Source organism: Parathielavia appendiculata (assembly GCF_033297405.1).
Source record: "Parathielavia appendiculata strain CBS 731.68 unplaced genomic scaffold N657scaffold_17, whole genome shotgun sequence".
In the NCBI taxonomy this organism is placed as follows: Eukaryota; Fungi; Ascomycota; class Sordariomycetes; order Sordariales; family Chaetomiaceae; genus Parathielavia; species Parathielavia appendiculata.
The window spans coordinates 1218-26786 of NW_026944236.1; the positions used below are offsets into that span (position 1 = coordinate 1218).

A 25569-nucleotide genomic window follows, 5' to 3' on the forward strand; every position below is an offset into this window, starting at 1 on the left:
CTCACTTAGCGTGACTCCCGAGGTTGACTTCATGTTGAGGAAACCCGGTCCTTGGGTTACAGATCCTGTCTCTCGGAAGCGGGGGGTGAACATGCCCGCAAGAGCCGGCTATTTGGCCTGGACAGCCGCAACGCAGGCTGCATCTCCCGGCGAGCAGCACGACCTTGATGATCCAATGATAATTCACGCTGATTGGGGCGCATGGTTATTTGTTTCTTGGCCCCGTTCATCTGTTGCCTCACCCCGCGCTGGCCATGGGAGATTCAGCTATCGCGTCTACATTCCGAGATCCACTACAGGACAACCTTGCTTAGTGCCAAGCTGACCCAAGTGACGGGAACGAGTGAGATTTATAGCGCAGGACCGATGTTCGAACATCGTTCAGGAAGGTGTACCACGGTTGTCGAAAACTCGCTTGGACATGGACAACTTGGCGCGGCCCGGCTCGTCGATATACGATGATCATGCCTGACGAGGGCCCAGAAGCTCGCCAAACGGCCACGTCTGCCTGTGCAGCGTCGAGAAGGACTGACCATCGCGAAGCTAGCCCCATAGAAGCTGTTCAAGATGATGCCCCTTTCACTCCGGGCCCTCGCGCTCCTGGGGCTCGCAGGGGCCACAGCAGCTGTGACCTTGTCGGTCGCCAATACAGGCGGCAATGCCACGTCTCCGTACATGTATGGTATCATGTTCGAGGACATTAACCAGAGCGGCGACGGTGGCCTGTAAGTCTTGTTCTAACCCCAGTGACCTCTTCACGAGCTCACCCTTCCAGGTACGCCGAGCTGATCCGGAACCGGGCCTTCCAAAACGGCACGCTTGACTCCTGGAGCGCGGTAGGCGGTGCTACTTTGACGCTCGACACCTCGACGCCCTTGTCGCAGGCCCTGCCTCGCTCAGTCAAGGTGACAGGCGGGAAAGGCACCGTGGGCCTGAAGAACCCCGGCTACTCGGGCATCGACGTCAAACAGACCAACAAGTACAGCGGCAGCTTCTACTCGTACGGCGCATACGGCGGGAGCTTCACTGTCTCCCTGGTGTCGAATATCACCAACGAGACGCTGGCCACAACCAGTATCAGGTCCAATCGGTTGCTCATGCCTGGACGCAGCACAAGTATGAGCTCCGGCCGATCAAGAGCGCAGCAAACAGCAACAACAGCTTCGTGCTAGAGTTCCACTCCGGGAAGAAGACCGAGTTCAAGTTCAACCTGATCAGCCTGTTCCCTCCGACGTTGATACGGGAAAGGAGCCGTATGCTGGGAAAAGAGGGCAAATGCCATGTATTCGGGGAAAAGTCAGGATGTCGTCCTCTGGTAGTTGCAAGCAGCAACTGCAGTGGTGGGAGATATCCCACGATCCAGAGTGGGGCAGCGTTATCTTATCTACATACAAACAACCACCCCACCAATGGTGGGGTATAACACCTAGCTCTAACCCTGCGCGATACCTTCCGGTATCAGACGTACAAGAACAGGTGAGCCAGGCACACTTCAGCTTCCCGTGATGTCCGTCTTCACGTTAATGTTACTAACATAACGGACCCTATGCATCTAGGCCCAACGGTATGCGGCGGGACTTAATGGAGAAGCTGGCGGATCTGAAGCCCAGTTTTCTCCGAATTCCCGGCGGTAACAACATGTAAGCCATCCGCAGACAGCATGCAAGAAAGAACAGTTACTTACATCGAGAGTAAATAGCGAGGGTGACTTTTTCCCCAACGTTTGGAACTGGACTGCTACCGTCGGTCCCCTAACTGACCGGCGCGGCCGTTTGGGCACTTGGACATACTACAACACGGACGGTCTGGGGCTGGTCGAATACATGCACTGGGCAGAGGACCACCTCTGGGGTGGCCTGGACTCGTACAAGAGCTACCGACTGCGCCTGTTCTACGATGTCATCAAGGCCAAGTACCCCGACATCTTCATCTTCTCTTCCACAGCCGAGTACATGTACAAGGAGTCGGGCCGTGACTACCACTTGTACACGCGTCCGGACTACTTTGTCTCCCAGTTCGACCAGTTTGATAGGTGGAGTGCCGGAATGCCCATCATCATCGGAGAGTGAGTGTGACCCCTCCCCCGTCTCAAGTCTGTCGTGCCCCGTGCCTGCGAGCTAACGGCTGCATTCTTATTTCTAGGTACGGTACTATCCAGAACAACACGTTGACAGGCAAGGTTGAGGACGCCGACTGGAACGCAACCAAGAACCAGTGGTCCAACTGGATTGGCTCCGTCGCCGAAGCCGTCTACCTTCTGGGTGCCGAGCGCAACGGCGATCGCATCTGGGGCACCACCTTTGCGCCGCTCTTCCAAAATCTGAACAGCTACCAGTGGGCTGTAAGTACTGATCCTTACCCAAGCTAAGTAACACAGTTCTGACACAAACCCTCAGTCCGACCTGATCGCCTTCACGGCGGACCCGGCCGACACGACCCCCAGCGTCTCGTACCCGATCATCAAGCCCGGCGCCAAGGCAAAACTCACCGTCCTGTCGGCCGACAGCCCCTGGGCACACAACACGCCACAGAACAAGGACGTCGTCATCACCACCGTCAATAACGAAGTTATACCTTGACACATGTGCAAGTGCCAAACTCCTCACTACCTACCCACTGGTATCATTATGAAACCGCATATTCAGGGCCCTTCGCCGAGAGAACTACCGTCCCCCCACTACGTGTATCATATGATAATATATCTTGACGGATGTACTCCCAATCCAATTCAATAAACAACCCTCTCCTCATGCAACGGACTCTCCTCAAAGTCACAGACCACCCTCCCCAGCCCGCCACCACCCATCCTTAATCCCCCCACCTTCCTCCTCCTTTCCTTCTTCCCGGCCCCAGAATTCGGATGAACCAACCAACACGCCCTATCGAACGCCGCCACCAACCCCTTGGAATGCGCCACCTCCTGCCTGCTGACCCTCGCCTCGTCACGGGGGATCCACAGTTTCGGCGCCGGCACCCACATCTCGGGCGGCCAGTAGGCTTGCTTGGCATAGTTCGCCGGCAGTTCCACGTTGCCCGGTTCCGGGTTGACGTGGGGTTGCAGGGCACGAAAGTCTTGGTAGATTTCCGGATGGAGGAATGTTAACAGCGGGTTGGGCGGTCGGGAGGGGTCGGGGGTCAAGAAGTTCTTGATGCGGGTTAGGATGAGGGTCAGGTCGGATTCCGGTTGAGGTTGCGGACTTAGGTTAGGTGGTGGCGGGGGCTTTGGTTTGAAGATGGATTTGAAGAGTGATTTGGCCCACTCGGTGATCTGGTATTTCAGACTGCTGCTGCCTTCGATGCCGCGCAGTTGGATGTCGGTGTCGAGGTCGTGGTTGGGGTGGTCGTTGGGAAGTTCATTGTCGTCGTTGTCGTCGTTATCGGAGACATTGTAGTAATCTGCAGCCAGGCCGCCAGGGGTTTCGGTTGCGGGTTGGGGTGTATCGTTGCCTGGTCTCTCGTCCTCCGCGATAGGACCGTGAACTAAGTCCTTTTCTAGGGCCAGCGTTCGGGGGAGGTTGTAGAGCAGCGGCGTGACTGCGTCGTTGAGCGATATGTGCACCAGCATGGTGAAGATGAGGAAGATGACCATGAGCATCAGCTGTGGAAATGCTAACTTGAGGGCAAAGAGACCGATGAGGCAGATCTCGGCAATGTACAGCCCTGTCATGAGCTGCATCAGGGCGCGCGGATAGAAGAGCCCCTTGGTGTCCAGGCCCGAGTCATACACGTAGATCAACCCGTAGCGGTAGATGTAGCTGATGAAGAACATTCCAAGTCCGGCAAAGATGAGTATCAAGGGCGCAATGCAAGAGTAGCTGATGGCTGGACTCGGTTAGTTCGCCGCTCACTGGGTTACCTGCAGAATAGACTAACCGATCACCCCCATGTTGGTGAACCGGGGGTATTCGCTCCCCCAGTGAATTCTGCTCAGCTTACGCCAACGGTAAAAGCGTCTTCGTGGGTTGGCGATGCTCTTCGAGATGATTTCATGCCGGATGAGGTCGCCAAAGTTGGCGAGCCGCGCGGCGCCGGCGGCAAGACACTGGATGAGGATGTATGACAGGTAGAAGTTGGATGCCTTGGGCAGATTCTGGGAGAGCATGTCCGTGATCATCAGCGGATTCTTTATGGCGTCCATGACGGCGGCCGAGGCGGCTGATGTAATCGTCGTGACGAGGAAAACTTGCACAACCTGGAAGAAGAAGTACGCTTGTTGGACATACAGCTCGACCAACGCGTGTGAAGGGACGCCAGCAACCCTGGCGCAGCACCTGAGCATCCACGGCACCGCGGCCATCAACCACGACAGGACGAGGGCCGGCAGCAAGCCTTTGATGACGCCCAAGATGGGCCCAGGAAGCAAGAGAATCCAGCTCAGGAAGGGGACCATCTCGCTCAGCGACTCAATGTTGGTTACCATGCCGAGGAAAGCAGACGGGATGGACCAGAAGATGATGGCCGCGGCGATGACGCCCATCATGAAGAAGCGGCGCATGATCGCCTCCCACCAGCGGATACGCAGCGCACTCCATATGATCTCGTCGGGCTGGAGACCGATATGGCGAGGTGACATGTGCAGGGGTTGATGGTGTGCCAGGATCTGGAATGCCGCCTGTGCGCTGGCCTGCGAGTCGAATTCAATAAAAGCCGCGCTGAGAGACGAGCCGTCTCCACCGCGATACTTCCGCCGGAGCTTCCAGATCTCTTGGTTTAGCACCTTCAGCCTTGCCCTCGTCCATCTGATTGTGTCAACTCGGCGGCCAAAGTTTGTGAGCGGGCGGTGGTAGGGCCGTGCCTGGACTGGAATCCACATGGCCGCCACCGAGCCTCGAACATCCGGCAGGGAGGGATCGAGGCCGTACGGGTGCGTGTATTCCGGATCTGCTGGCTTGTCCGGCGCCGGACTATCCAGGACGGACAGCTGGCGCACGGCGAACTGGATGGTGTTGTCAATGACCTGACCTTTTTCTGCATCGTTCTGCAACGGGTCGTCGGGCGTGGAGGTCCCGGCCTGGTTGAGGTGGGTATTCAAAGTGGAAGATGCCGGATGCTTTCTGAGATGCTTTTGGCGTGCGGCGTTTGCTAGTCTGATCAGTCTGACCTCAGCTTGTTGAAGGCGGTCTGCAATCTCCTCGCGGTCCTCGACCAGGGCTCGCAGGGCGCTCGTGTCCTTGACGATCCAGATGTTCTTTGCCGAGTCACCGAACAGTTTCCGCAGCTTTGCCTCGACGAGGTACGATTTTGGAATGCACGTGAATAAGACGGTCCTTGAGGAGAGCCGTTTGGAGTAGTTTGGTGAAAGCAAGTAGGCCTGGCGCAGGTTGACATAGTAGATGGATTCCCGGCAAATCATGAACAGAATGAAGCCTGTGACGAAGTTAGTGCGAGTGATCTCTATCGAGACAGCGGGTGAGCAAACGGACCAAAGAAACACCATGCCACAGCGACATGGGCGTAGAGCTTGTTGACTAGCTTGATGTTTCCTATGGTTAGAGTGTCGAGGGCCTGCATTCCGTTGTTGCCGGTCCCGTTGACGGGCAGCAGGATGGGCCAGGCGATGCAGGCGCCGGCAAGGCAGATGATAGACAGGACCCTGAGGAAGCGGAGAAAGAAGAAGCCGTCGAGCGAGCAGTTGTTGAGGATGTAGTCATCCGTGATGGTGAAGAAGGGCTTTATCCAGTCGAACCAGCCGCCAGGCAACTCCGGGCTCGAATGTCTGCAGGTTACTGATCAGACAAGCTGCCGCACAGCGCACAGCTAAATACCAAGTAGAACTCACTCAGGGTTCCGGAGGGACGGTATCGTCCTGGGAGCGTAGACACGGCGACATTTCCGGCGGAACCACAGAAAAATGAGGAAGCAGATGGCCGAGTAGATGAGGACCGGGTAGAAAGTGCTGCCCAACGATTGCAGCGATGCCGCTTCATCTTCCTTTGGTTTCGGGTTGAAGTGGACGAGGGTGCCGCCCCCGTCGCTGTCGTTCCGTCCGGATCCGACCCTTGGGTCATCGCTCTCGTTCTGTCGGGCCTACAGGTCAGCAGCGGCGCAATCACTTAAAGTTCGGTCCTTTTGGACAAACCTACGATGCCGAGCACCCGCTTCTCGAGACGGGGGAGCTGGGCGAGCCAATCCATGGCGGCGTCTCGCGGATCAATCACGACGGCGAGACCAGCTTCTGACTGCAGAGTAGCTGTACCATGGTGCAGTGTGCAGTCGCAGTTGTCGGCCGTTAAGCTAGCGGTAGCGTCCCGAGCTTCGAGAAGGCGCAAGACGGCAGCAGAGAAGACTCGGTGCGGATCGCAGCAGAAAAGGTCCACCAAGATCCCTGGGCTCAGTCAGCTCTTGGCGAGCGTCCGGACTGGGGTTGATGCATGTCTCATTTTTCTCAGCGCCGCCACAACCGCCAATCAGTGTCGGATGGGGCAAGCCTTCGATGATTAGCGCGGCTAAGGTTGTATGCCACATTCTGGGGCAGAACGCTCGCCATATCTACGATCGCTCGGCGATAACGTTTGCGCACGGGGTGGCTGAGGGAGGTGGAAGTTGAAGTGAGCGCCCTGAACGCTGCATGGAGGCGACATGACTAGGCAATCGACGAAGTTTGTCGCCGGAACGCTTTGTGGAATCAGAAGTGAGACAAGTTGAGCTGCACAATGATCTGTGCTGGAACTGAGCGATCGACCGGCACAGGTCGGAATCCTCTGCAAAATGCGCCATCGTGGCTGTTGCAGACCAATGATCAGATTGAAGAGGCTCATTGCCGTACTGGCGGTTTCAATGTGTGATTCGCGACGAGAATGCCTAGCAACACGCTTCCGCTTGGAAATTGCAGGGTAGGGTTGTCGAACGCCGTTTATCGACGCAAGAGAGCAACCAAGAAACTTTGATTCTACTACGATACGGTTGGCAAGAACAGAATGAAGTTGATTTTTTAGATGTCGTGGCCGACACCGAAGCGTGAGGCAAGGTTGGTGAGCTTGTTGGGCTCAATATCCCACGGGCCTTTCCCTGTAACTACAAAGTCCGGACATAACGTAATCAATCACCAGGTGAATATCAAATCAATTCCTGCCCGAGGCGTTGAGATACCCGTACCTTCCTGGTGCCTCTTTCCCTTCCCGAGCTTTTATCACAACTGCACTACTAGCCCTAATCGAATTCCTTCCAATCTTGAGTCCTTTAAGGTTTGCAAAACTTCTGTGTGTTCCAGGTTGACAAAAAATCGATCATTAGTCATGCGAGCGACGTCCAACAACGCCCCCGAGAGCGGCATTCACCACTCCGGCTTCTGTTGCCAGAAGAGGCGGGGCGTGTCATGGCGCAGCTGTCAACCACAGAGAGGGCCCGCATTTACCATGCCTTCTACCGTGACCAACTGCTGAACTCCTTCTTCATGTTCCCCCGACCCAGGAGTTTGGCGAGGAAACGGCGAGACGGCTCAAGGTCTTGTGTCTCTGGGCCACCTGGATGTCGTGGGAGATACGGGAGATACTGACACTGCACTCTTACTTTCGTCACCAGCATAAGTTGATCCTCGAGGAAGTCAATCGGACTTCCTTCATCAGCTCGAGGCTACTGCGTCTTCATTCAATGGTGCGGAAGATCATCAGGGGATTCGCCCGTCCATACTGCGACAGCAATTCGAGAAATGCATCTGCATCAACTCGAGATGCGGCAACGATCGCCAAGTCAACCTGTACATTCAAGCGCAACTTGTCTCGGACTTCACCAGCTTCTCCGCTTTCTTCGGCAGGAGCACCGTGACCGGCGCCGCCTTGTCCAGAGGTTCTATCATGCTTCTTCTCCGCCGCTGCAATCCACGACTCAGACCTCGTATTTCTTGGCAGCCATTGACACCAGGGAGAACTCGCTGTTCGTTTGGTCAGACAAACTTGGCCGTCCGGCAATGGGCCATCATTGCGGGTATCCCCGAGCCCGGATCGGCTTCATCGCTTGACCAGCCAACGGCTGGCTGGTCGTGCTACGATATGGTGACTCAGGATCAATCCGCCTCTACCTGAGCCGGCTATGCCGATTCGCTCTTGACCGGGTTGGTCTTTTGGGATGTAGATCGTCTGGACGACATTTATCCTGTCGGAGAGGCTGCCGCTTGAATGTTCGGTTTTCCTCACAGACACTACAAAATCTTCTTCCGACGTCAATGGCGCACAAAGCCTGAGGTGGTGGCTCGCACTACCACGCAAGCCGCTACCCTGGGTCGATGAGTAAACTGTCGAAGCACTCCGAGCTGAGTTTGGGTGCATGTGCAAGCCATCTCTGGAGCATGGCGACGGACAGAGGCTTCCCTTTACCACTGATCGTGTCTGCAGCCTGCAGTCACACCTTGACCGCTGTCACGTATAGAGTATGTCCTCCGGGCAAGATCACTCCAGACCTGCGCAGCTGCTGACTCGTATCGCTATCGTCAGTCTCACTTCCTGGCTCAGTGCACATTCCGGCTTCGGCAGACATTGGCATGCTTTGCTCCTTGAGACTGACTCGACATTGGTGCGGCATGTTGGCAGAAACGACGGATACTATAGAAGGAGGAGTAAAGACTTAGACGACTCACTTGCATGCTACCAGTGTTGCCGGGATCTAACACAGTACTCGTACCTAGCAAGCGATCAAGACAATCGATACGGATCAGTAATGGGAACTTCAATGTGTGATCCCCTTTTAGCATGAGATGTCTGGAATTAATGATCTTTAAGTTACTGACATACATACCTAACGCCTTAGGCTTCTCGTCTAGCTTCACCCGGAATCTTAACAGTTTCAACATGGTGCTGCTTGACACGGAATCAGTGTATACGTCACGGTAACCATGATGTTGGAGGGAAGCGAAAACCGAGGGAGCAGCTGAGCCTAAGTTACAGGTAGGTATAGATACAGTCATCCTCGCAAGACCAACATACCAGCTAAACCACCACAGGCCACGTTGCCCTGACGCTGGAATCAGGCCCCAAATAAAGGTGGAGGCGGGACACACAAAACAAATGCATTACGGGGTACCGCGCCGGTGTGGGTCATGGCACCGATGTACTGGCAGCCGCCATTGGTCTGTTTGAACACGACGCGGTCTGGGCCAGGGGCACCTGAGTCGGATTAGCTAAGTTCTTACACAAACACATATGTCCTATATAACCGTCCGGGGTGTAGAATAACTCACCACCTGTGTAAAGCTGACCGCTTCTGAGGACGGGAAACTCCCTGTATGGGCCTTCAACTGGTTGATCATCCTCCAGAAAGTCGAGATTCTCATGATTCGCAAAGTTGTGAGGGTATTTATTAGCTCCCAGTTGGAGGCCCCTCGCGTCGAGGCAACAGCCAAATGAAAAGGCTCGGTCGAGATTCCTCTGGCTGTGAATTGTGTCTCCGCATTGGATGCCATCGGCAGGTTGCCTCTGCTCTAGGACGAAATTGGCAGGGGCTGCCGCAACACCGAGAGCGAAGAAGAGCGTGAAGAGGTAGTATAACATGGCTGGAGAACAGGGAAAAGCGGGTCGACAAAGCCGAGTGAATTAGCTGAGGTGAGGAATACACGTAGAAATTGGAATGAGGAAGCTGAGATGACGGCGCTGCTATGAGCTTATATCTATAACCTTACCGAGTTCGGTATGAAATCCTGGAGGTTTGCCGGTACTCATGCCCCGTCGAACGATTGGCTGACTTCCATAGAGCTGGGGTATGTAGTAGCTGTGTAAACATCACGGAACTATTGCCTCATTAATGACGATAGCGCCTTGGGTATGACGTGCTCCTGACGATGTATTCGGTCTCACGAAGGGGTTCCTGTCTTGATGGGCAAAGTACAGGCGTTATTCAAGTTGACCTACCACTGTGGATACTTTTAATAGAACGCCCAATCCTTGGAGGAAATGGCCACACGTAGGACCTTCGCATCAGCGCCCGTCCCCGAGTCCTCTCTAGTCGGGAGCACGGGATTGGCATTCAGCACAAAGTTGAGATGTCTCCAGAAGCAACATGGACGCGTCTAGAGCACGCTAAACTACCTTACTTACATTACGATGAGAGGGATTATTGGAGAGTGGTTTTATGAGAATGTTTGGTTTGAAACGGAGCATTAAGAACCTCTGTTCTACAGACCTGTTGCCAGGGTAGGATATTTACAGGCAACCCCAACTTTGCATAACTCTTAAGCGGCTCAGCAAGGCCCAGGTATCTGGTACCTACAGTACAGATAGCGTATTTAGTGCCGGTGGGACCCGATAGGTACCGTACACAGTATGTACGACTCGGAGCTTTGGTTCGTAGTTGGATCGGCGTTCTCGGAACCCTAACGAGTACCTGGGGGGTAGGTGCCTTAGGTACATTGCCGAGCTATGCAGTCATCTTTGCTGGAATCGATGATAGGGTCTCACAAGCCACTCTATATATATAGAGGGCGCATCGCGCCCTCGAGACTCTCTACCCTCCCTCTCTCTCTCTCTCAATGCAAGCGTTACACGTATTACTGTTCACTTCAGCAATCATCACATGTCACGAGGTTGCATAGTTTTAGCGAACTGGTCACTTCTTGCTGCTCGATGTCATTGTGCCCAATGAACGTCTTCGAAAAAGCCCTCCAGGTTCGACACCCGGCCAGTCAACCATCCTCCAAAGTTGCTTGGGTCGTTTATGCTCACCTCCCCAACTCTAAGTCCGACTACTCCTTGTTAGAAGGGTCAAGAATGAGCACGATAACTTATGTGCTCGAGGGCCTGACCGAGCCCAACGCGACCGAGAATGCCGTCGCCGAAGCCGTGCACACATTCAACGAGCGAGCCAAGTCTGCCCCCTTCTCGATTGGGGACTTCCTCTGGGAAGCCTTCAACGCAGTCTTTGACGTGGCTGGATGCACCCCAGGCGAGAGGCAGGGCAGGCTGCTCGAGTTCCTGGGCCAGCTGCAGCAAACAACCGCGGCAGATGCAGAGGGGCGGCCGCTGAGGTACGAGGGCGGCTTCGTATGGGAGGACATGCCGTCTTTTGGCTGGGTTGCAAGGGATCGGTGGAATTTCGGTTCGTAACAGCCCTTAAATACTTGACTTATTCACTACGCACCACGTAGCCGTCCCGACATTCACCACTAGTGGTAGCTAACAAAGGCGATCAAGACATCTGTGACCCTTCAGCCATACCGCAGGACCGTTCAAAGTGGGAGAATTGGGCCGCTTTGCTCGCGAAGCTGACTTCATTAGCAAGGTCAGATAACCCACAGCATCCGTTTGACTTCTCGCTCTTTGGACTTTGGACCATGAGGACCGCTTTTGAGGGAGCACCTCTCGAGACAGCGGCCCTTGCGTCGGCGGTCAAGCACGCCGATATTTGGGTCCGTTATTCCGGGGAACGGCTCCGGAGACTGTGCCGAGATGGTCGCACCTTTCAGGGGAACAGCGGCGTTGCCGGGAGCAAGTACGCCGACCGGGGATGGAGAGGCTTCAGCAAGGAGAGATGGACGGCATGGAGGGATGAGTTGAGGGCAGCCCGAGATAGGCACGGAGATGATGCTGTTATCCAAGACGCATGTGGCTGAATGGAGAGGCTGTAAAGACAGGACGTCAACCTGCTGTTAAAGATCCTTATATTCAGAAGGCAAGATTGAGAGCCCTTTGGGCCACAGCGCATCACACCAGACGTGTGAAGTGCTCTAAACTGCTTCTCTTGAGTGATCAGGACTCTCGAGCCATGCGATAAAGTGGCAGGCGAGTTGGCCATTCTTTCCAGTTTTATAAAGAGACGAAGGCGACAAAATTCGCCTGCCATTCCTCATTGACCATACAATGACGGTGGTGCCATGGTCGGGAGCAAGTAGATGCACATGTGGATCAGGACGGTAAAGAACTCCCGCGTTGCATCAGTTTTCACCCCCTACCAACGCTTCTACGTGCAAGTCAGCCCCTAGCAAATTCACGTCCCGCTCGCCCCTTTCCAATCTCCTCAAGACACTCCCTCCACCTGCCCACTCTCCCATCTTCCTTGACGGCGAACGGATCCCGTTTCACCTTCTCCACACCCACCAACACCTCGTCCCTGAGCTCCACCGTCCCCGTGGCCAGCACCGGTTTCTTCCTCACCTCCTCGACCACCCCCTTCGCGCCCAATTCTGGCTCTCTCAAATCCTCCCAAACGCGAAACCTCAAACTTCTTCCCAGACTGGAAAAAGAAGCAGCCCCCTTTCTGCCTCTTTGGGTCCTCAACCCACGAAGAAAACGGCTGTATGCTCGCCTCGTGCACATCCCTCAAGCTCAGCACTGCCCCCTTTTTGATCGCAGAACCACTGCATCGTCGCCATTGTTGCCGTCGTCCAGGGTGAGGGTAACGCTGTCCGCCGACAGCACGATGTCGGGGCTGCGGACCAGCACGTGGTCGATGTGCGCTTCCTGCGGGCTGCCGTACAGGTAGAAGGGCATGCAGCAAGACGGGTAAGTGGCGTCGAGGGGTCTGTTCTTGAGGACGGGGGTTATCGTGATGGTGGTGGGCCGGCTCACGACGCCGCTGGAGGTATTAACAAGAGCGACACCATAAGCCCAGAGCCTGGATCATAACATGAACGTGTAACTTGGTACTGTAGGAATGGCGGAAAGGGGGCACTTGGGGGGTAACTGACTTGGTTCTGGTCGATAGGTTGCCCTCGAAGACGGCTTTGTCCTTCTCGGCCGGGTTGCCCACTTGTCCAAGAGTTCGGCTAGGCAGATCTGTCGGATGTCTTGACCGTTAGTTTCTCTTCAGTGTTGCCTTTGAGCTGTTGGTAGACTTCGGCACCGGCCGCGTCAAAGTTTGACGGCGAGGAAGATCTGCCGGCGGTGTTTGGCGATGTGGAACATGGGGCGGTACGACAGGAAGATCTGGTCCCTGCCGCGCGCCCAGAAGCTGTGTAAGTTGGGCGTGATGGAGTTGCGAGCTTGGCAGACCTATTCAGGGGTTAGATTGTCCATTCCCAGAGGGAAAAATGGGGAAAGAGTGTGTCACCCTGACTTCCTTCTTGACAATAGTCCTAGACTCTTCCTCTTTCATCTTGAAGTTGCCATTGGTCGAAATGGTAACCAGCGGCCTCATGACGACGTTGCGAAGCACCATCAGCGGCTCCTCCGATTCCTCCAGACCAAGCCGCTCCTTAAACTTGGCGACACACTTGCCGTGCAGGACGTGGAAAAAGGGTGTCGACGTCAGATACAGCGGGATATGGGTAGGCTCGACGTTGTGCGACTCCACCGAGAGCTTCTGCACGACGCGCGTCATGAGATAATTGGCTTCGTTGCGTCTTCATTGAGCCTGCCGTCCTCGTGCTTCCAGTTCAGCTCAAAGGCGTTGATGTTGAGGTTCGAGCCGAAGTCGCGGAGCAAAGTCATGGCTTGGTTCGTTGGTCCAGGTCTTTGTCGTGCTTGACGATGTCTTCGTTGGATTTGCTGATAATCTCCTCTAGGATCCGGTGCCTCTAGTTTTCCGCCCACTGCGAATTGCGCTTTCTTTTTCAGAAGGGCAGTGCGTTGAAGGGGACGAAAGTGAATTGGTCTGTGGGTTTGGCGATGGCTGCCCAGAGGGCAGACAACTAGTCGAGTCAGTCTCGGCCGGTAATCAGGAATGTGCGCACTTACACGAGACGAGCTAAAGCAGGCCTCGCTCAGTAGAGCTCCGTACCCCTCTTAGTCCAGCCAGATACACTGGCTCAAGAGCCAGTTGCTAGGGCAGATGCTCCGGGCTTGCTGTTAGGGGTCAGCCATGAACTCATCGTAAGTTCATGGGCAAATTTTTCATGGCGTATTTAATCAACTCACCTCCCCTCAACTCCAAAGATGCCGATGCTCGTCACGGACCCGCGAGAGAGGACAAGGCCTGTCCAAGTCGCGAAGTCCTTGATCCTCCCATCGCGATGTGTCAAGGCACCCATGGGTAGGGAGTGCCAGCCTTGTGGGGATCTACGGTTATCGAGTCGGAGAACCGCAACGAATACGGGTCCTTCTGCGTATCTACCTGCAGAGGCAGGTTCGGCACGATTCCCTCGTCCCACCCGTCCCGACCTGCGAGGCTGCCGACATGGGCCGACGTGAGCAGTAGGTCGTCTCCTCGGGGAAGCGTCGTCGCAAAGTAGTCGCCCCATGCGGCGTCGGCGTGAACAGGAAACGAAAAGCCCTTGGCCTGGAACTGCTGGCGGAGGGCGAGAATCTTGTGCAGCGGGTCGACAGCCCCTTCTTCCGTCGAGTCCATGACGGCGACGATGAAGTATACGGGCCGTTCCTCAGCTAAGTTCTTGGCCAGCGGCTCCTTGAGCCTGTCGACGTCAATGCGGGCGTTCTCATCGACGTCGACGCTGACCGAGTTGCCCGAGCCGATGCCCAAGATTTCTGATATCACAGTCAGCCAAGAACTAGCCCTGAGAAGCAATTGAAACTCTTCAGGGGCTACTGGTCCTCACCAGTCGTCTTTGGGCCACGAATAGTGCCTGGTGCTCGCCACAACGTACTGCGCCGGCTTGTCCATATTGAAGTGCCTCTCAAGAACTTCCTTTCCAACCATCTGGATGTTGTACCGGTCAAGCGCGTTTTGTAGCCAGTCAGGGCTAATGTCCAAACTCGTCGTGCAGCTGCTCAGGAATGTCGACAATCGTCTTGGGCTTGAGACTGAGCAGCTCCCACGAGCTCAGCTCGCGGAACTTCTTCACTCGGTCCTGGCAGGTGCGGACGCTGAACGATTCGGTGATGATCTTTAACAGGCCGTCGCTATCGTCCATCGCCTTGGGCCTCGACAGGGGTAGATCTTGATTTTGCGGGCTACAGGAGTCACTAACATAAAAGCTGACGGCACTAGAAGATGCGCTTACCAACCTGAAGCGATTCGAGGTTGGCTACGGTGCCGTCGCAGGTGACATGTCCCCAGCCGGTCAGACACTTGGTGTTGTTTGGATCGAGATTGTATCCAAACATGTCGCACAACTGCTCCCCTACCTCGATCCCGGCCACGGTGCTCAGAAACTCGCCTCGACAGCGACGTTGTTAGGGTTGTACATCATGGCCATGAGGTAGCCCAGCATGGCGGGCATGGACAGGTTGGTGCACATGTGAGCCTGGTACCGCGGCCACCAGAGCGGGATCGATTGCTCGCCCAGCATCTTGGCTGTATCCCGCACAGCTTTGGCAAACATGGCTCTGGCGCCCTGGAAGGCCTTTAAGTCCCGGACCTTTTGCGGGATACACTAATAGCCTTGTTCCTAGAACAATGGTCACTGCTGGATATATCGTATGGCTCAGGAAGAAACCCATAGCGTCCTCTTTGAAGTATTCTCCCTTGTCTCCTGTAACTGATTGAGGATTGCATGCTGTTCTTGCGGAACTCGTCCAAAATTTCAGCTAGTGGTCCGATAAAGTACGAGCCGATTGCCTTGCGCGAGGCCTGTTCACGGGCTACAGACGCCATTTTTCATATTGTAAGCCACTAATCTTGAAAGCAACGTCGAGGTAGGGGTACAAATACAAAGAAAGGGCTCGGACAAATGAAGAAGAAGGGGGTTACATTCTCACGGCAACAAGGAGTATGACTATTTTAGTCAATCTGAACCGCCGATGACTTCTTCATCATATCACTGTCTGTTCATGATGCAACTGGATCGAGGGAAGTGGAAGGCTGAGGTCATTAGATGGTTGAGTAGTACCTTATTAATGCATAATAACATATCGGCCTGCCGGGAACCTCAAGATCCAGGCAGTTATATGCTCAGAGGCATCTGGCAGGCCGATAAGCCGGACTTGGACGTTAATAGGTACTGTAGTTTTTCACGCCAATACCCACAATGCCGCACAATGCCGCGCCCGTGCAGGTATAGTAGGTTCCATCGGTTGGGTACTGAGCTGCAGTCAGGCGAAAACGGCAACAGGCAGGATGCAGGAGGCAGGAAACAGGAAAGACTAGCAGTCTTGCGAGAAATTTGTTTCACCCTTCTACCTCTCTTGGCTTGGACAGCTGGCAGACGGAAGGCACCAGCACCTAGCGTCCGAGGACATACCCGCCCCCCGCTCCTGCCGGCATATTGTATGTCGTCTCTAGTCTCACCAGGTCAACTCGTTGGAAGCCTAGCGGCACGGCCACCCTCCAACTGCATGATAGTCTGCATCGGCGCATCCCGCCAGCCAGTAGGACAACATCAAGCCGTGTGCGGGCCATGCACATGCGGCTGTGGCAGCCTGATGCCGAAAAATGGGTAAGGGCTCATTCGCCGACTGCGCAGTGATAGGCCTTGTTGATATGGCGTGCAGCTGCAAATGGTGTGCTCTCAACGCGGGAACTTCTTGCGTCGGATAACAGACCGAGTCGTCAACTGCATCGAGAAACCTCTTAAGACGGAGCACCCGGATCCTGAGGCGAGCTGGTAAATTCGATTTTCTATAGTTAATTTAAAACTTATCGCCTTCGTCACCTCTCCACATGTCTCCCAAGGTCCGCCATGGAGGTGACAGCGGACATTACCCGGAGCCTGGAAGTGCGCACTCGAGTCGTAACCCAGATTCTTACGCGGCCTTCCACCACCATCACAACCATCGTCACACTTGGAGGTAGCCCGACCTCAACTCCCACTTCTATCCCTTTCCCCACGACGCCACCCCCTGACCCAACACCAACGACTCCCATTGCCCAAGCATCTCCCTCAGGAAGCGCTCTCAACCCACAACAACTCGGCGCGCTCTTAGGCTCTGTGTTTGGCCTTGCCTTCCTAGTCCTGCTCATCTGCTGCTGCCTGTCCTGCTGCCGACGACGGCGACGTCTCCAGGACACCATGTACTACGACGACGGCGATTTCAGCAATAGCGAGGTCGTCCTGCGCAGCACGCCCGCTTGGAACCTGCACCGACACCACCGGGGAACATGGGCGACTGTGCCGCCGCCTGTGCACTTCCCTCCTACCCCACGGTACACGCCTTACTCGCAGACCAGGGAGGCGCAGATGCCCGGGGTTGCGAGATACCCCTGAGTGTTTGCCTGGGTAAGCTGGGATTTATCAGATGTTAGCTTGGCTTGCGACAATGTTTTGGGACAGGAGGAGGAGTCTGCTGGGGTTGACCTCACCTTAGGTATGCGTGGAGCCTGAGTCGTGCCTGACTTAGTTTTAGGAGTGTGGAAGGATGTTTCATCTCTCGAGAATGGCCCAAGTAGATTCATCAGATTTAGCATAACTATGCCGGGATGTACTGGAACGCTTTGAAGTCGTTCGTCTGGCTGCTGCGAGTCATCATTCATTTATTCCTCGGTAAATGTATGCTAGCCGTCAATGTTGCCGTTGCGGGATCGCGTAGGGCAAAGTCTCCGCGATTCACTACTTTTTTTAAAAAAAATGAACCTGTTGAAAGTTGCCGTTGTCGAATGGTACTGGGATCCTGAGGGGGGCTAGGAGGTTCTACAATCCCTGATACAAGTACCTAGGTGTTGGAAAGTCGTGGCACTGGAACTTCGGACGCTCAGCTGCAAGTGCCCTGCTGTTGGATGCATGGCTGCCCAACTGAGCGTCAGGCAACGTGAGGGGTAACCAGGGCGCTGGGCAACGAGGTCAGGGCGATTCCCCCTTCGCTGGAGACATGAGAGAAGAACAACCTTCAATCAAGAACATCTGGGATGCTCCGAGTTTCTCAAACCCACTGTTGTAAGCTCCCATCATCTGTGTGATCACCGTGGAATTGTGGCTGTTGGCTTTCCAACACTAGGTCTAATCAACCATAACGCGCCACCGGGGGGTTCGAAAATGGCCACCGTGACGGTCTTCCTTTGCCAGGATGACCCTTCAGTATCAATACCCTATTGGTCAGTCAAAACAGTCATCGTGAGGGTCATTGAGTCAAGCCCATCGCAGTGCAATAAGACTCCTTCCGAGGAAGGAGCTGTTGTATCAAGAATGGTCACTACGACTATCTTGAAGTCGATTCTATAATGGGCATTATCTTTAGTTATAGGCATGGTAGTTACAACCTCGTACGGCCTACATAAGGCGAGACTAGCGTCGCCTAGCAATTGCGAATATGCAGCGGTAATCCAGGGTGTCAAATACCCTCCGCTTAGCTATCTCTCCCTTCATCATCTTAGTCGCGTAGTACCACCTCGCCAACTAGTACACCGAGTATAACTTCCCGGCCGACTGGCGCATCGTAACTACCGAGAATAGCTGGACTACCAATACAGTGAGTGGGCCTAGAGTGGATTGAGCACTCTGACTACCATATTGTCACGGCGATTGCGCCGTGCCTGCTAGGACCCACGGGTGGAACCCGGCATGTGGAAAGCACGGGCCCCTGTGGGTTAAATATTCTGCACCTCGCTGCCGCGAGATCTGTTCGTAGCTCCTCGAGCTACGTCTTGACAATCAAGCCTGCCCGTACCTGACGGAATAGAGCTTAGACTGTAGTTTAGCCCGAATACAATTGTTATTGGATTGTCCGCCTGTCCCGCCGTGACATTACGTAGCTCCTACCCACTAGCCGATTGTCTCCAACACGATGGCCACCCGCCCGCAACCTCCTGCGAACCCCGACACCGCGGCAGATCTGGCCGCGCACGTCGGCGAACATCCGGAGAGCTGGATACTATACCTAAGGAACATGGTCGGATACACAGCCTCTCTGGAGAAGGAAAACGCTACCCTCTGTGCTGTCGCCCGCGATCACGACGCTACCGTCTCGTCCCTCCAGACCAAAATCACGAAACGCGATGCGATCATTGGCTACCAGAAAGAGCAGCTGAACGAACAGAACCGAGAAATGGTCCAGAGAATCACAGAGCTCGAGGTTGAAAAAGCCCAACGCGTCGCCGCTGCTACCCCCACCGAACATACCCCGCCGACCGAACCTACGCCTATCGCGAAACCCTCCGCCGAGGCGCTCGCAGGCACCGCCCCGGGAACTCCTACGCCTGCTCCTTCCTCATATGCCGGATCTACCATCATCAGTGAACGACTCCCAGACCCAGACAAATTCGATGGCTCCCGCGCAGATCTCCGACGCTTTACGCAGCAGATCTACGGCAAGATGATCGCCAATGCCGACCGATTTCCGACTGCCCCTGCCCGTCTGACATACGTTGCTGGCCGACTGACCGGGAAGGCGTACCAGCTGATGCTACCTAAGATCGCCTATGGACTCCCCCAGTTTCCCGACTACCCCGATATGCTCGCCTACCTGGAAGCGGCCTTTGGCGACCCCGACCGCGTGCAGAATGCGCAGAACAAGCTGTACCAACTTAAGCAGAAAAACGACGACTTTAGCACCTACTTCTCTGAGTTCCAACGCCTTGCCCTTGAAGGAGAGATGTCTGAGGAGGGCCTGACGCCTCTGCTGTTCCAAGGCATCTCCCGGGAGCTACAGGACATGCTCCTACACAACCCATCCCCGTCTCGCCAGTTCCGAGCTTATGCCCAACACCTCCAGAGCCTCGATAACCGGTACCGTCAACACCAGAAGCAAATCAACCGTACCAGGCCCAACCACACCGCGCGAGCACAGGCGTCAGCCACCTCCCCCAGTACAACCCCTGAATCACCGAGAAGTGGATCCCCGCACCCTCCCAGAAGCCAGAACCAGGGCGACCCCATGGACCTGAGCGCGCAGCGCACGCCCCGACCGAATGGGCGGAGAGAACGAGGAGAGTGCTACCGGTGCGGGTCGAAGGACCACCGGGTCGCTCTTTGCCCAGAACCTGACACGCGTCCCCACATACAAGCCCGTACCGCCAGAGCCGAACGATCGTTCAGCCCCGACACCGACCGATCCCTGAGCCCACCATCTACCCCTTCAGCGTCGGTAAATGGGGCGAGTCTGGGTTAAGTCGCCTCCAGACTCCGATTCCCTGCGCGAATGAAGTGCCGACACCTAACGACGATGGGTGTTTGGACTCTACGCCAGCCCAACCGACTGGAAACACTCGAAGGAATAAAGCTATCCGGACACTACGAATCTCTGCCGCATCCGTACGAGGTCTCTCTATCCGCGAGGAGGAGGACCTACGATCGAACCTGATGATCCTGCCTGTTACCCTAGAGAGTGGGAAGCAACGGCTACCCACTTACGCCCTGACCGACACCGGAGCCCAAGGAAAGGGCTTTATTGACCAGAGCTGGGCTGAGGCCCATGAGCTGCCCCTTAAAAAGCTGCGAAGACCGTTCGCGCTGGAGGTCTTCGACGGCCGTTCGGCCGAAAGTGGGAACGTCACCCACTATACAGCCATTGGCATGAGGGTTGCCGATCACTATGAGAAAGAGATCAGACTCTACGTGACGCAACTGGCCTACTACCCCGTCGTCTTAGGTATGCCGTGGCTGAAGGAGCACGACCCGAGGGTCGGCTTTGCGAGCCATACATTTACCTTCGAGAGCGACTATTGCCGAGCGAACTGTAACACCCCAAGTCGACCGACCAGGATCAAAGCCTTACATGACGTACCAGAGAGAGCGCGCCCAAGCTATCTACCTCCACGCCCCGCCGGGCTGGAGAACGTCAACATCGCGGTCGTATCCCTCCGAGCTTGCTCAGCGTACATCCGTAAGGGTTATAAAGTGTTCTCTGTCACGATCGAAGACATCGATCGCCAGCTGTCCCTACCTGAACAACCAGACCTGACGAAACTGCTCCCGCCCGAGCTCCTGGACTTCCAGGACGTTTTCTCCCCCAAGGAAGCCGACAAGCTGCCGCCGCACCGACCGTACGACCACGAAATCAAGCTGATCGAGGGTAAGACCCCGCCCTTCGGACCGCTGTACGCTATGTCCCGCACCGAACTGCAAGCCCTAAAGGCTTGGCTGGAAGAGAACCTGAGGAAGGGATTCATCCGCCCGAGCGCCTCTGCTGCTGCATCGCCCGTCCTGTTTGTCAAGAAGCCAGATGGAGGCCTCCGCTTCTGCGTCGACTACCGGGGCCTGAACAACATCTCGGTCAACGACCGCTACCCGCTACCCCTGACGAAAGAATCCCTGAACAACCTGAAGGGAATGAAGTACTTCACCAAGATCGACATCATCTCTGCGTTCAACAATATCCGGATCAAGGAGGGCCAGGAGTACCTCACCGCATTCCGAACGAGGTTCGGCCTCTATGAATCATTGGTTATGCCATTCGGGATGACCGGAGCCCCTGCTACGTTCCAACGGTTTATCAACGATACACTGCGAGAGCATCTAGACGTCTTCTGCACCGCGTACCTCGACGATATCCTGATCTACAGTCGCACTAGAGAGGAGCACCTGAGTCATGTCCGCAAGGTCCTAACGGCCCTAAGAAGAGCTGGCCTGTATGCCAAGATCCAGAAGTGCGAGTTCTTCAAGGAAGAGACGACCTTCCTAGGAGTCATTGTCGGTCGCCACGGCATCCGGATGGACCCCAAGAAGGTACAGACAATCAGAGACTGGGAGACACCAACCTGCCTGACCGATGTCCAGGCGTTCATTGGATTTGGGAACTTCTACCGGCGTTTTATACGCGATTTCTCTAAGATCATTGCGCCGATGGTTAACCTGACTCGGAAGGACGTGAAGTTCCAGTGGGACTCACGCTGCGAGGAATCCTTCAATCGCCTGAAGGAGGCCTTCACCTCTGCACCTATCCTGGCCCCGTTCGACTGGGAGAAAGAAATTGTTCTGGAAACTGATGCATCCGATTATGTCTCCGCTGGCGTTTTATCGCAGTATGGAGACGATGTTGCGTTCTTCTCCAAGAAACACTCGACAACAGAGTGTAACTACGAAATCTACGACAAAGAACTCCTGGCAATCATCCGCTGCTTCGAGGAGTGGAGACCTGAACTCGAAGGCACAAGCTCCCCGATCAAAGTTATCACCGACCACCGCAACCTGGAATACTTCACAACTACCAAGCTCCTGAACCGCCGCCAGGCCCGATGGTCCGAGTTCTTATCTCGGTTCAACTTTACGATCACCTACCGGCCTGGGAAACTTGGGGCAAAGCCGGACGCTCTGACCAGGAGGTCAGAAGACCTGCCTAAAGAAGGGGATGAACGTCTGTTGCACCAAAGCCAGATAGTCCTGAAGCGCTCGAATCTGGACCCCCGAATCAGCCAGTTACCCCCACCGGTCCAGGAACTGCCCGCCAACCAGCCAGTTACCCCCACCAGTCCAGGAACTACCGCCAAGAAGCGAGTTCGATTCGTAGAAGAACCCGTACAGCTCAACGCCCTCACCCGATCTCAAGCCCCGCCGAGAACGGAAACCCCAGCTGGAGAGACGATCACCTCGACGGAACCACTTCGCCCTGCTTTACCACTCGAGAGGAATACACCGCTGCTGCCACCGGATATCAAGGAACTGTTCGCCAAGGGCTACGAAGCAGACGAAACGCCGAAGTCTGTCCTGGAAGCACTGAGGAAGTCACACAGCCGCCACCCAGGCATTACACTCGCAGAGTGCGAGGACCGTGGAGGATACCTGTACTACCGAGACCGCCTGTATGTCCCGAACTACCCCGAGCTGCACGCCGAACTGGTCCGTTCCTACCACGAGAGCGCTATCGCTGGACACATGAAGCGAGCGCGCACGTACGAGGTCCTGTCGCGCGATTACTACTGGCCTGGGATGCTCACCTATGTCGAACGCTGGGTAGCTAACTGCCATACCTGTACCCGGATCACTGCTTCCCGCGAAGCCCGCCAAGGAGTCTTGAGACCGCTGCCGATCCCCGAGAGAGCCTGGAAGGACGTGTCGATGGACTTCATCACACACCTGCCGAAGAGCGAGGGCTACGACGCAATACTGGTCGTGGTCTGTCGCTTAACCAAGATGAAGCACTTCATATCCTGCAACGACACTTGCGACGCCGAAGAAGTCTCCCACCAATACCTGAAGCACGTCTGGAAGCTACATGGATTCCCGACGACGGTGGTATCCGACAGGGGACCGCAGTTCGTATCCGACTTCTGGAAACACCTGACCCGCCGGCTAGTCTCGAAGGCACTACTGTCAACTGCATTCCATCCTGAGACTGATGGCCAGACTGAGAGAGCGAACGGCTTCCTGGAACAGTACCTACGAGGATACGTCTCTTACTTGCAAGATGACTGGGTCCTATGGCTACCGCTCGCGGAATTCGCCCTGAACAATGCCCTGAATGAGAGCATCAAGACAACACCGTTCTTTGCTAACTATGGGTTTCACCCTCGTATGGGGTTTGAGCCTATAGTGCCGGACAAGACCCCCGGAGCCAGGGATGCCGAACAATTCGCATCTAGGATGAAGGAGATCCACGAGTTTCTAAGATCCGAGATTTGCATAGCCCAAGCCCGCCAGGAGGAGTACGCAAACCGGAAACGCAAGCCGGCCCACAAGTACTACGTCGACCAGGAGGTCTGGCTCGACGCCCGCAACATCAAGACACTCCGCCCGCAGAAGAAACTCGACTGGAAAAACCTAGGACCCTTCAAGATTACGAAGGTTGTTAGCCCTTACGCTTACCGCCTGGACCTGCCCGCCTCGATGAAGAACCACCCGGTATTCCACGTCAGCCTGCTCCGCCCTACTGCCAACAACCCCCAGCCTGGCCAACGACAAGACCCCCCTCCGCCGGTGGAGGTCGACGGTATAGAAGAGTTCGAAGTTGAGGAAGTCCTGGACTCCCGCCTGGACCGCCGCGGCCGGGGAGGTCGCCCTCGCCTGAAATACACCGTCAAGTGGACTGGATACGACCAGCCTACCGAGGTGACTGCAGACTACCTGACGAACGCAAAAGAGGTGGTCCGTAACTTCCACCGCCGGTATCCCGAGAAGCCTGGCCCCTAGCTTGGCAGCGTGCGTCGACGGAGCTCCGCACCTAGAGGGGGGATACTGTCACGGCGATTGCGCCGTGCATGCTAGGACCCACGGGTGGAACCCGGCATGTGGAAAGCACGGGCCCCTGTGGGTTAAATATTCTGCACCTCGCTGCCGCGAGATCTGTTCGTAGCTCCTCGAGCTACGTCTTGACAATCAAGCCTGCCCGTACCTGACGGAATAGAGCTTAGACTGTAGTTTAGCCCGAATACAATTGTCATTGGATTGTCCGCCTGTCCCGCCGTGACACATATATTATTATTCCTACTCCGCTATGCCCTAGGGCGTGCCGGACCTTCAGCTATTACTATACAGGAAAACCGTACCCTCGTAGGTCGGATAAAAAACCCGTATCGGCGATCAAGAAAACGGTCAGTGAGTGAGCCTGCAAGTACAAAAGGAAAAGGCCTCCTGGCCTTCGAAAAAGGGGGGGGGGGGCGATATCAGACCGTGAGCTCCAGCTCCAGCCTTCGAGCCAGATTGTACATCGGCAGCCTCCCCGAATCCATCAGCCATCCAAGGATCCTCTCCGTCAGCCGTGCAGCTGTAGGACTCATTCCCTGCAGAATAGAGTAAAAGTCCCCACACGTTCGAACCTGGGCCCTCTCCCATCTTCGAGCCAATGGTGGCGCCAGACACCACATCACCAGGTGTTCGACGGTCTCTCGCCCTTCTCCGCATTCGCAGCTAGGTGTCAAGACCTCCGGGACGCCCCTTTTGAAGAGGAAGTCCCGCAGGCCTATAGCCCCAGTTCGGATTTGGACCAGCAGTGAACTTTTCGCCTTGCTCAGGCCCACGTGCCTCCTTAGAGTCCTGTCTTTGAACAGGGTCTCCTGCTGATGGTCAAAGTCGTCGGCTGGTCTCGTGGCTGCCCGGCCGTCTCGTTCCTTCAGCCACCTCTCCTTCCAGGCCTCCTGCATAACCCTGTCTGTGTCGGCCGTTCTCCCTGTTCTGACTACCATATAGCGCCCCGGACAAAGGGCAAATACCGGTTATTCATCCTCGACGTCTGTGACGGCGCCTGACGTCGGAGTGCATATGGCGGCACCTGCTTTGTTATGTGACCTCTGCATCGCGAGAGCTCTTCTAGCTTCTCATCCTTTTCTCCCCATCGTGTGATTAGCAGAATTGAGTCCCATCGGCAGTGCCCGCGCACCTCGCCTAAATGTACGCTCGTCTCTCACAACGGCCATGAAAGCCACCACTCGATCAAATTCAGGCGTTACTACCAAGAGTACAACGAACATTACGCTCTATATACCTCCGCATTCCTCTCACTGTGATGGGCTGAGCCCATGATGGCCTCGGCAACGCTCGGCCGTGGTATCATGATAACGTCATCCTGAGGCAGGCAGTGTCTGTGTGTTCCGGAGCATATAAGAGCTGCCCTCTCTTCCTGTCATCTAGTTCTCTCTTTTCTTTTCGCTCTCCATTCGGAGCAATCTAGTCAATCATTGCCCCGCCTTGTGCATCATCTCAACGCCAACGCGTGGCCCGTAACAATATCTTCCAGGTGAGCAAACTCGAGTTCCTCTGGGCCTTTCGCGAGGCCTTCTTTGCTTCCATGACGGAGTAAAACACATAGGGTGGCTTTACAGGGGCTTACTTTGTACCGTACGATCCAGAGAGGGCGCATTCCTGGCTGGATATAAAGCTTCTGTTGAACTGAGTGGGTTCCTTGGCACCAAAATTCACGGACTGAGCACTGATGTTCAATGCGAGACTCTCAGTCAACACAGATCCATCACAATGACGCAGTTCCTGACATAAACGTCATATCATAG

At 55.4% G+C, this 25569-nt stretch overlaps 9 protein-coding genes across 9 annotated transcripts in view; 4 read left to right on the forward strand and 5 right to left on the reverse strand.

Annotated features, from left to right (window-relative positions):
* Nucleotides 1-567: 567 nt before the first annotated feature.
* N657DRAFT_636561 (glycoside hydrolase family 51 protein) lies at nt 568-2579 on the forward strand (the record flags this gene model as incomplete). The annotated part of the gene is made up of 8 exons (XM_062791434.1): nt 568-725; nt 776-1037; nt 1076-1253; nt 1431-1476; nt 1557-1640; nt 1700-2065; nt 2143-2341; nt 2397-2579. The coding sequence occupies 8 exons, from the start codon at nt 568-570 to the stop codon at nt 2577-2579; spliced, it is 1476 nt and encodes a 491-aa protein (XP_062644079.1).
* N657DRAFT_625175 (DUF221-domain-containing protein) lies at nt 2436-6240 on the reverse strand. Its single transcript, XM_062790740.1, has 5 exons — nt 6084-6240; nt 5780-6018; nt 5424-5716; nt 3874-5367; nt 2436-3822 (listed from the first exon to the last, which is right to left on the reverse strand). Exons 1-5 carry the CDS (start codon nt 6132-6134, stop codon nt 2729-2731), a joined length of 3171 nt encoding a protein of 1056 aa, XP_062644080.1. The 5' UTR covers nt 6135-6240; the 3' UTR covers nt 2436-2728.
* Nucleotides 6241-8701: 2461 nt separating this feature from the next.
* On the reverse strand, nt 8702-9482 carry N657DRAFT_625177 (Ribonuclease/ribotoxin; the record flags this gene model as incomplete). Its single annotated transcript, XM_062790741.1, has 2 exons — nt 8702-9098; nt 9173-9482. The coding sequence occupies 2 exons, from the start codon at nt 9480-9482 to the stop codon at nt 8959-8961; spliced, it is 450 nt and encodes a 149-aa protein (XP_062644081.1). The 3' UTR covers nt 8702-8958.
* A 1212-nt stretch (nt 9483-10694) lies between these two features.
* On the forward strand, nt 10695-11536 carry N657DRAFT_580017 (uncharacterized protein; the record flags this gene model as incomplete). Its single annotated transcript, XM_062789431.1, has 2 exons — nt 10695-11022; nt 11118-11536. The coding sequence occupies 2 exons, from the start codon at nt 10695-10697 to the stop codon at nt 11534-11536; spliced, it is 747 nt and encodes a 248-aa protein (XP_062644082.1).
* Nucleotides 11537-12248: 712 nt separating this feature from the next.
* On the reverse strand, nt 12249-13242 carry N657DRAFT_683668 (uncharacterized protein; the record flags this gene model as incomplete). The annotated part of the gene is made up of 4 exons (XM_062796590.1): nt 12249-12498; nt 12673-12698; nt 12786-12914; nt 12973-13242. 4 exons carry the CDS (start codon nt 13240-13242, stop codon nt 12249-12251), a joined length of 675 nt encoding a protein of 224 aa, XP_062644083.1.
* Nucleotides 13243-13878: 636 nt separating this feature from the next.
* On the reverse strand, nt 13879-15142 carry N657DRAFT_636566 (PLP-dependent transferase; the record flags this gene model as incomplete). The annotated part of the gene is made up of 5 exons (XM_062791435.1): nt 13879-14368; nt 14417-14517; nt 14603-14757; nt 14822-14941; nt 14974-15142. 5 exons carry the CDS (start codon nt 15140-15142, stop codon nt 13879-13881), a joined length of 1035 nt encoding a protein of 344 aa, XP_062644084.1.
* A 268-nt stretch (nt 15143-15410) lies between these two features.
* On the forward strand, nt 15411-16319 carry N657DRAFT_158233 (uncharacterized protein). The gene has a single exon (XM_062786004.1). The coding sequence runs from the start codon at nt 15561-15563 to the stop codon at nt 16197-16199; it is 639 nt and encodes a 212-aa protein (XP_062644085.1). The 5' UTR covers nt 15411-15560; the 3' UTR covers nt 16200-16319.
* A 31-nt stretch (nt 16320-16350) lies between these two features.
* Nucleotides 16351-17390, forward strand: N657DRAFT_649081 (uncharacterized protein). Its single transcript, XM_062793650.1, has one exon. The coding sequence runs from the start codon at nt 16439-16441 to the stop codon at nt 16961-16963; it is 525 nt and encodes a 174-aa protein (XP_062644086.1). The 5' UTR covers nt 16351-16438; the 3' UTR covers nt 16964-17390.
* Nucleotides 17391-25458: 8068 nt separating this feature from the next.
* The window catches only part of N657DRAFT_649085 (uncharacterized protein), a 607-nt gene continuing 496 nt past the window's right edge, over nt 25459-25569 (reverse strand). Inside the window, exon 2 of the mRNA XM_062793652.1 lies at nt 25459-25555. The gene's annotated coding sequence lies outside the window, so the exon portion shown is untranslated. The remainder of the gene's footprint in view (nt 25556-25569) is intronic.

Coding starts and splice junctions, on each gene's coding strand:
- N657DRAFT_625175 (XM_062790740.1), bottom strand. CDS start 6,134: ATGGATTGGCTCGCCCAGCTCCCCCGTCTCGAGAAGCGGGTGCTCGGC. Junction 6,019..6,083: donor AGAAGCGGGTGCTCGGCATC/GTAGGTTTGTCC, acceptor TAGGCCCGACAG/AACGAGAGCGATGACCCAAG. Junction 3,823..3,873: donor CACCAACATGGGGGTGATCG/GTTAGTCTATTC, acceptor AACCGAGTCCAG/CCATCAGCTACTCTTGCATT.
- N657DRAFT_158233 (XM_062786004.1), top strand. CDS start 15,561: ATGACTTCTTCATCATATCACTGTCTGTTCATGATGCAACTGGATCGA.
- N657DRAFT_649081 (XM_062793650.1), top strand. CDS start 16,439: ATGGAGGTGACAGCGGACATTACCCGGAGCCTGGAAGTGCGCACTCGA.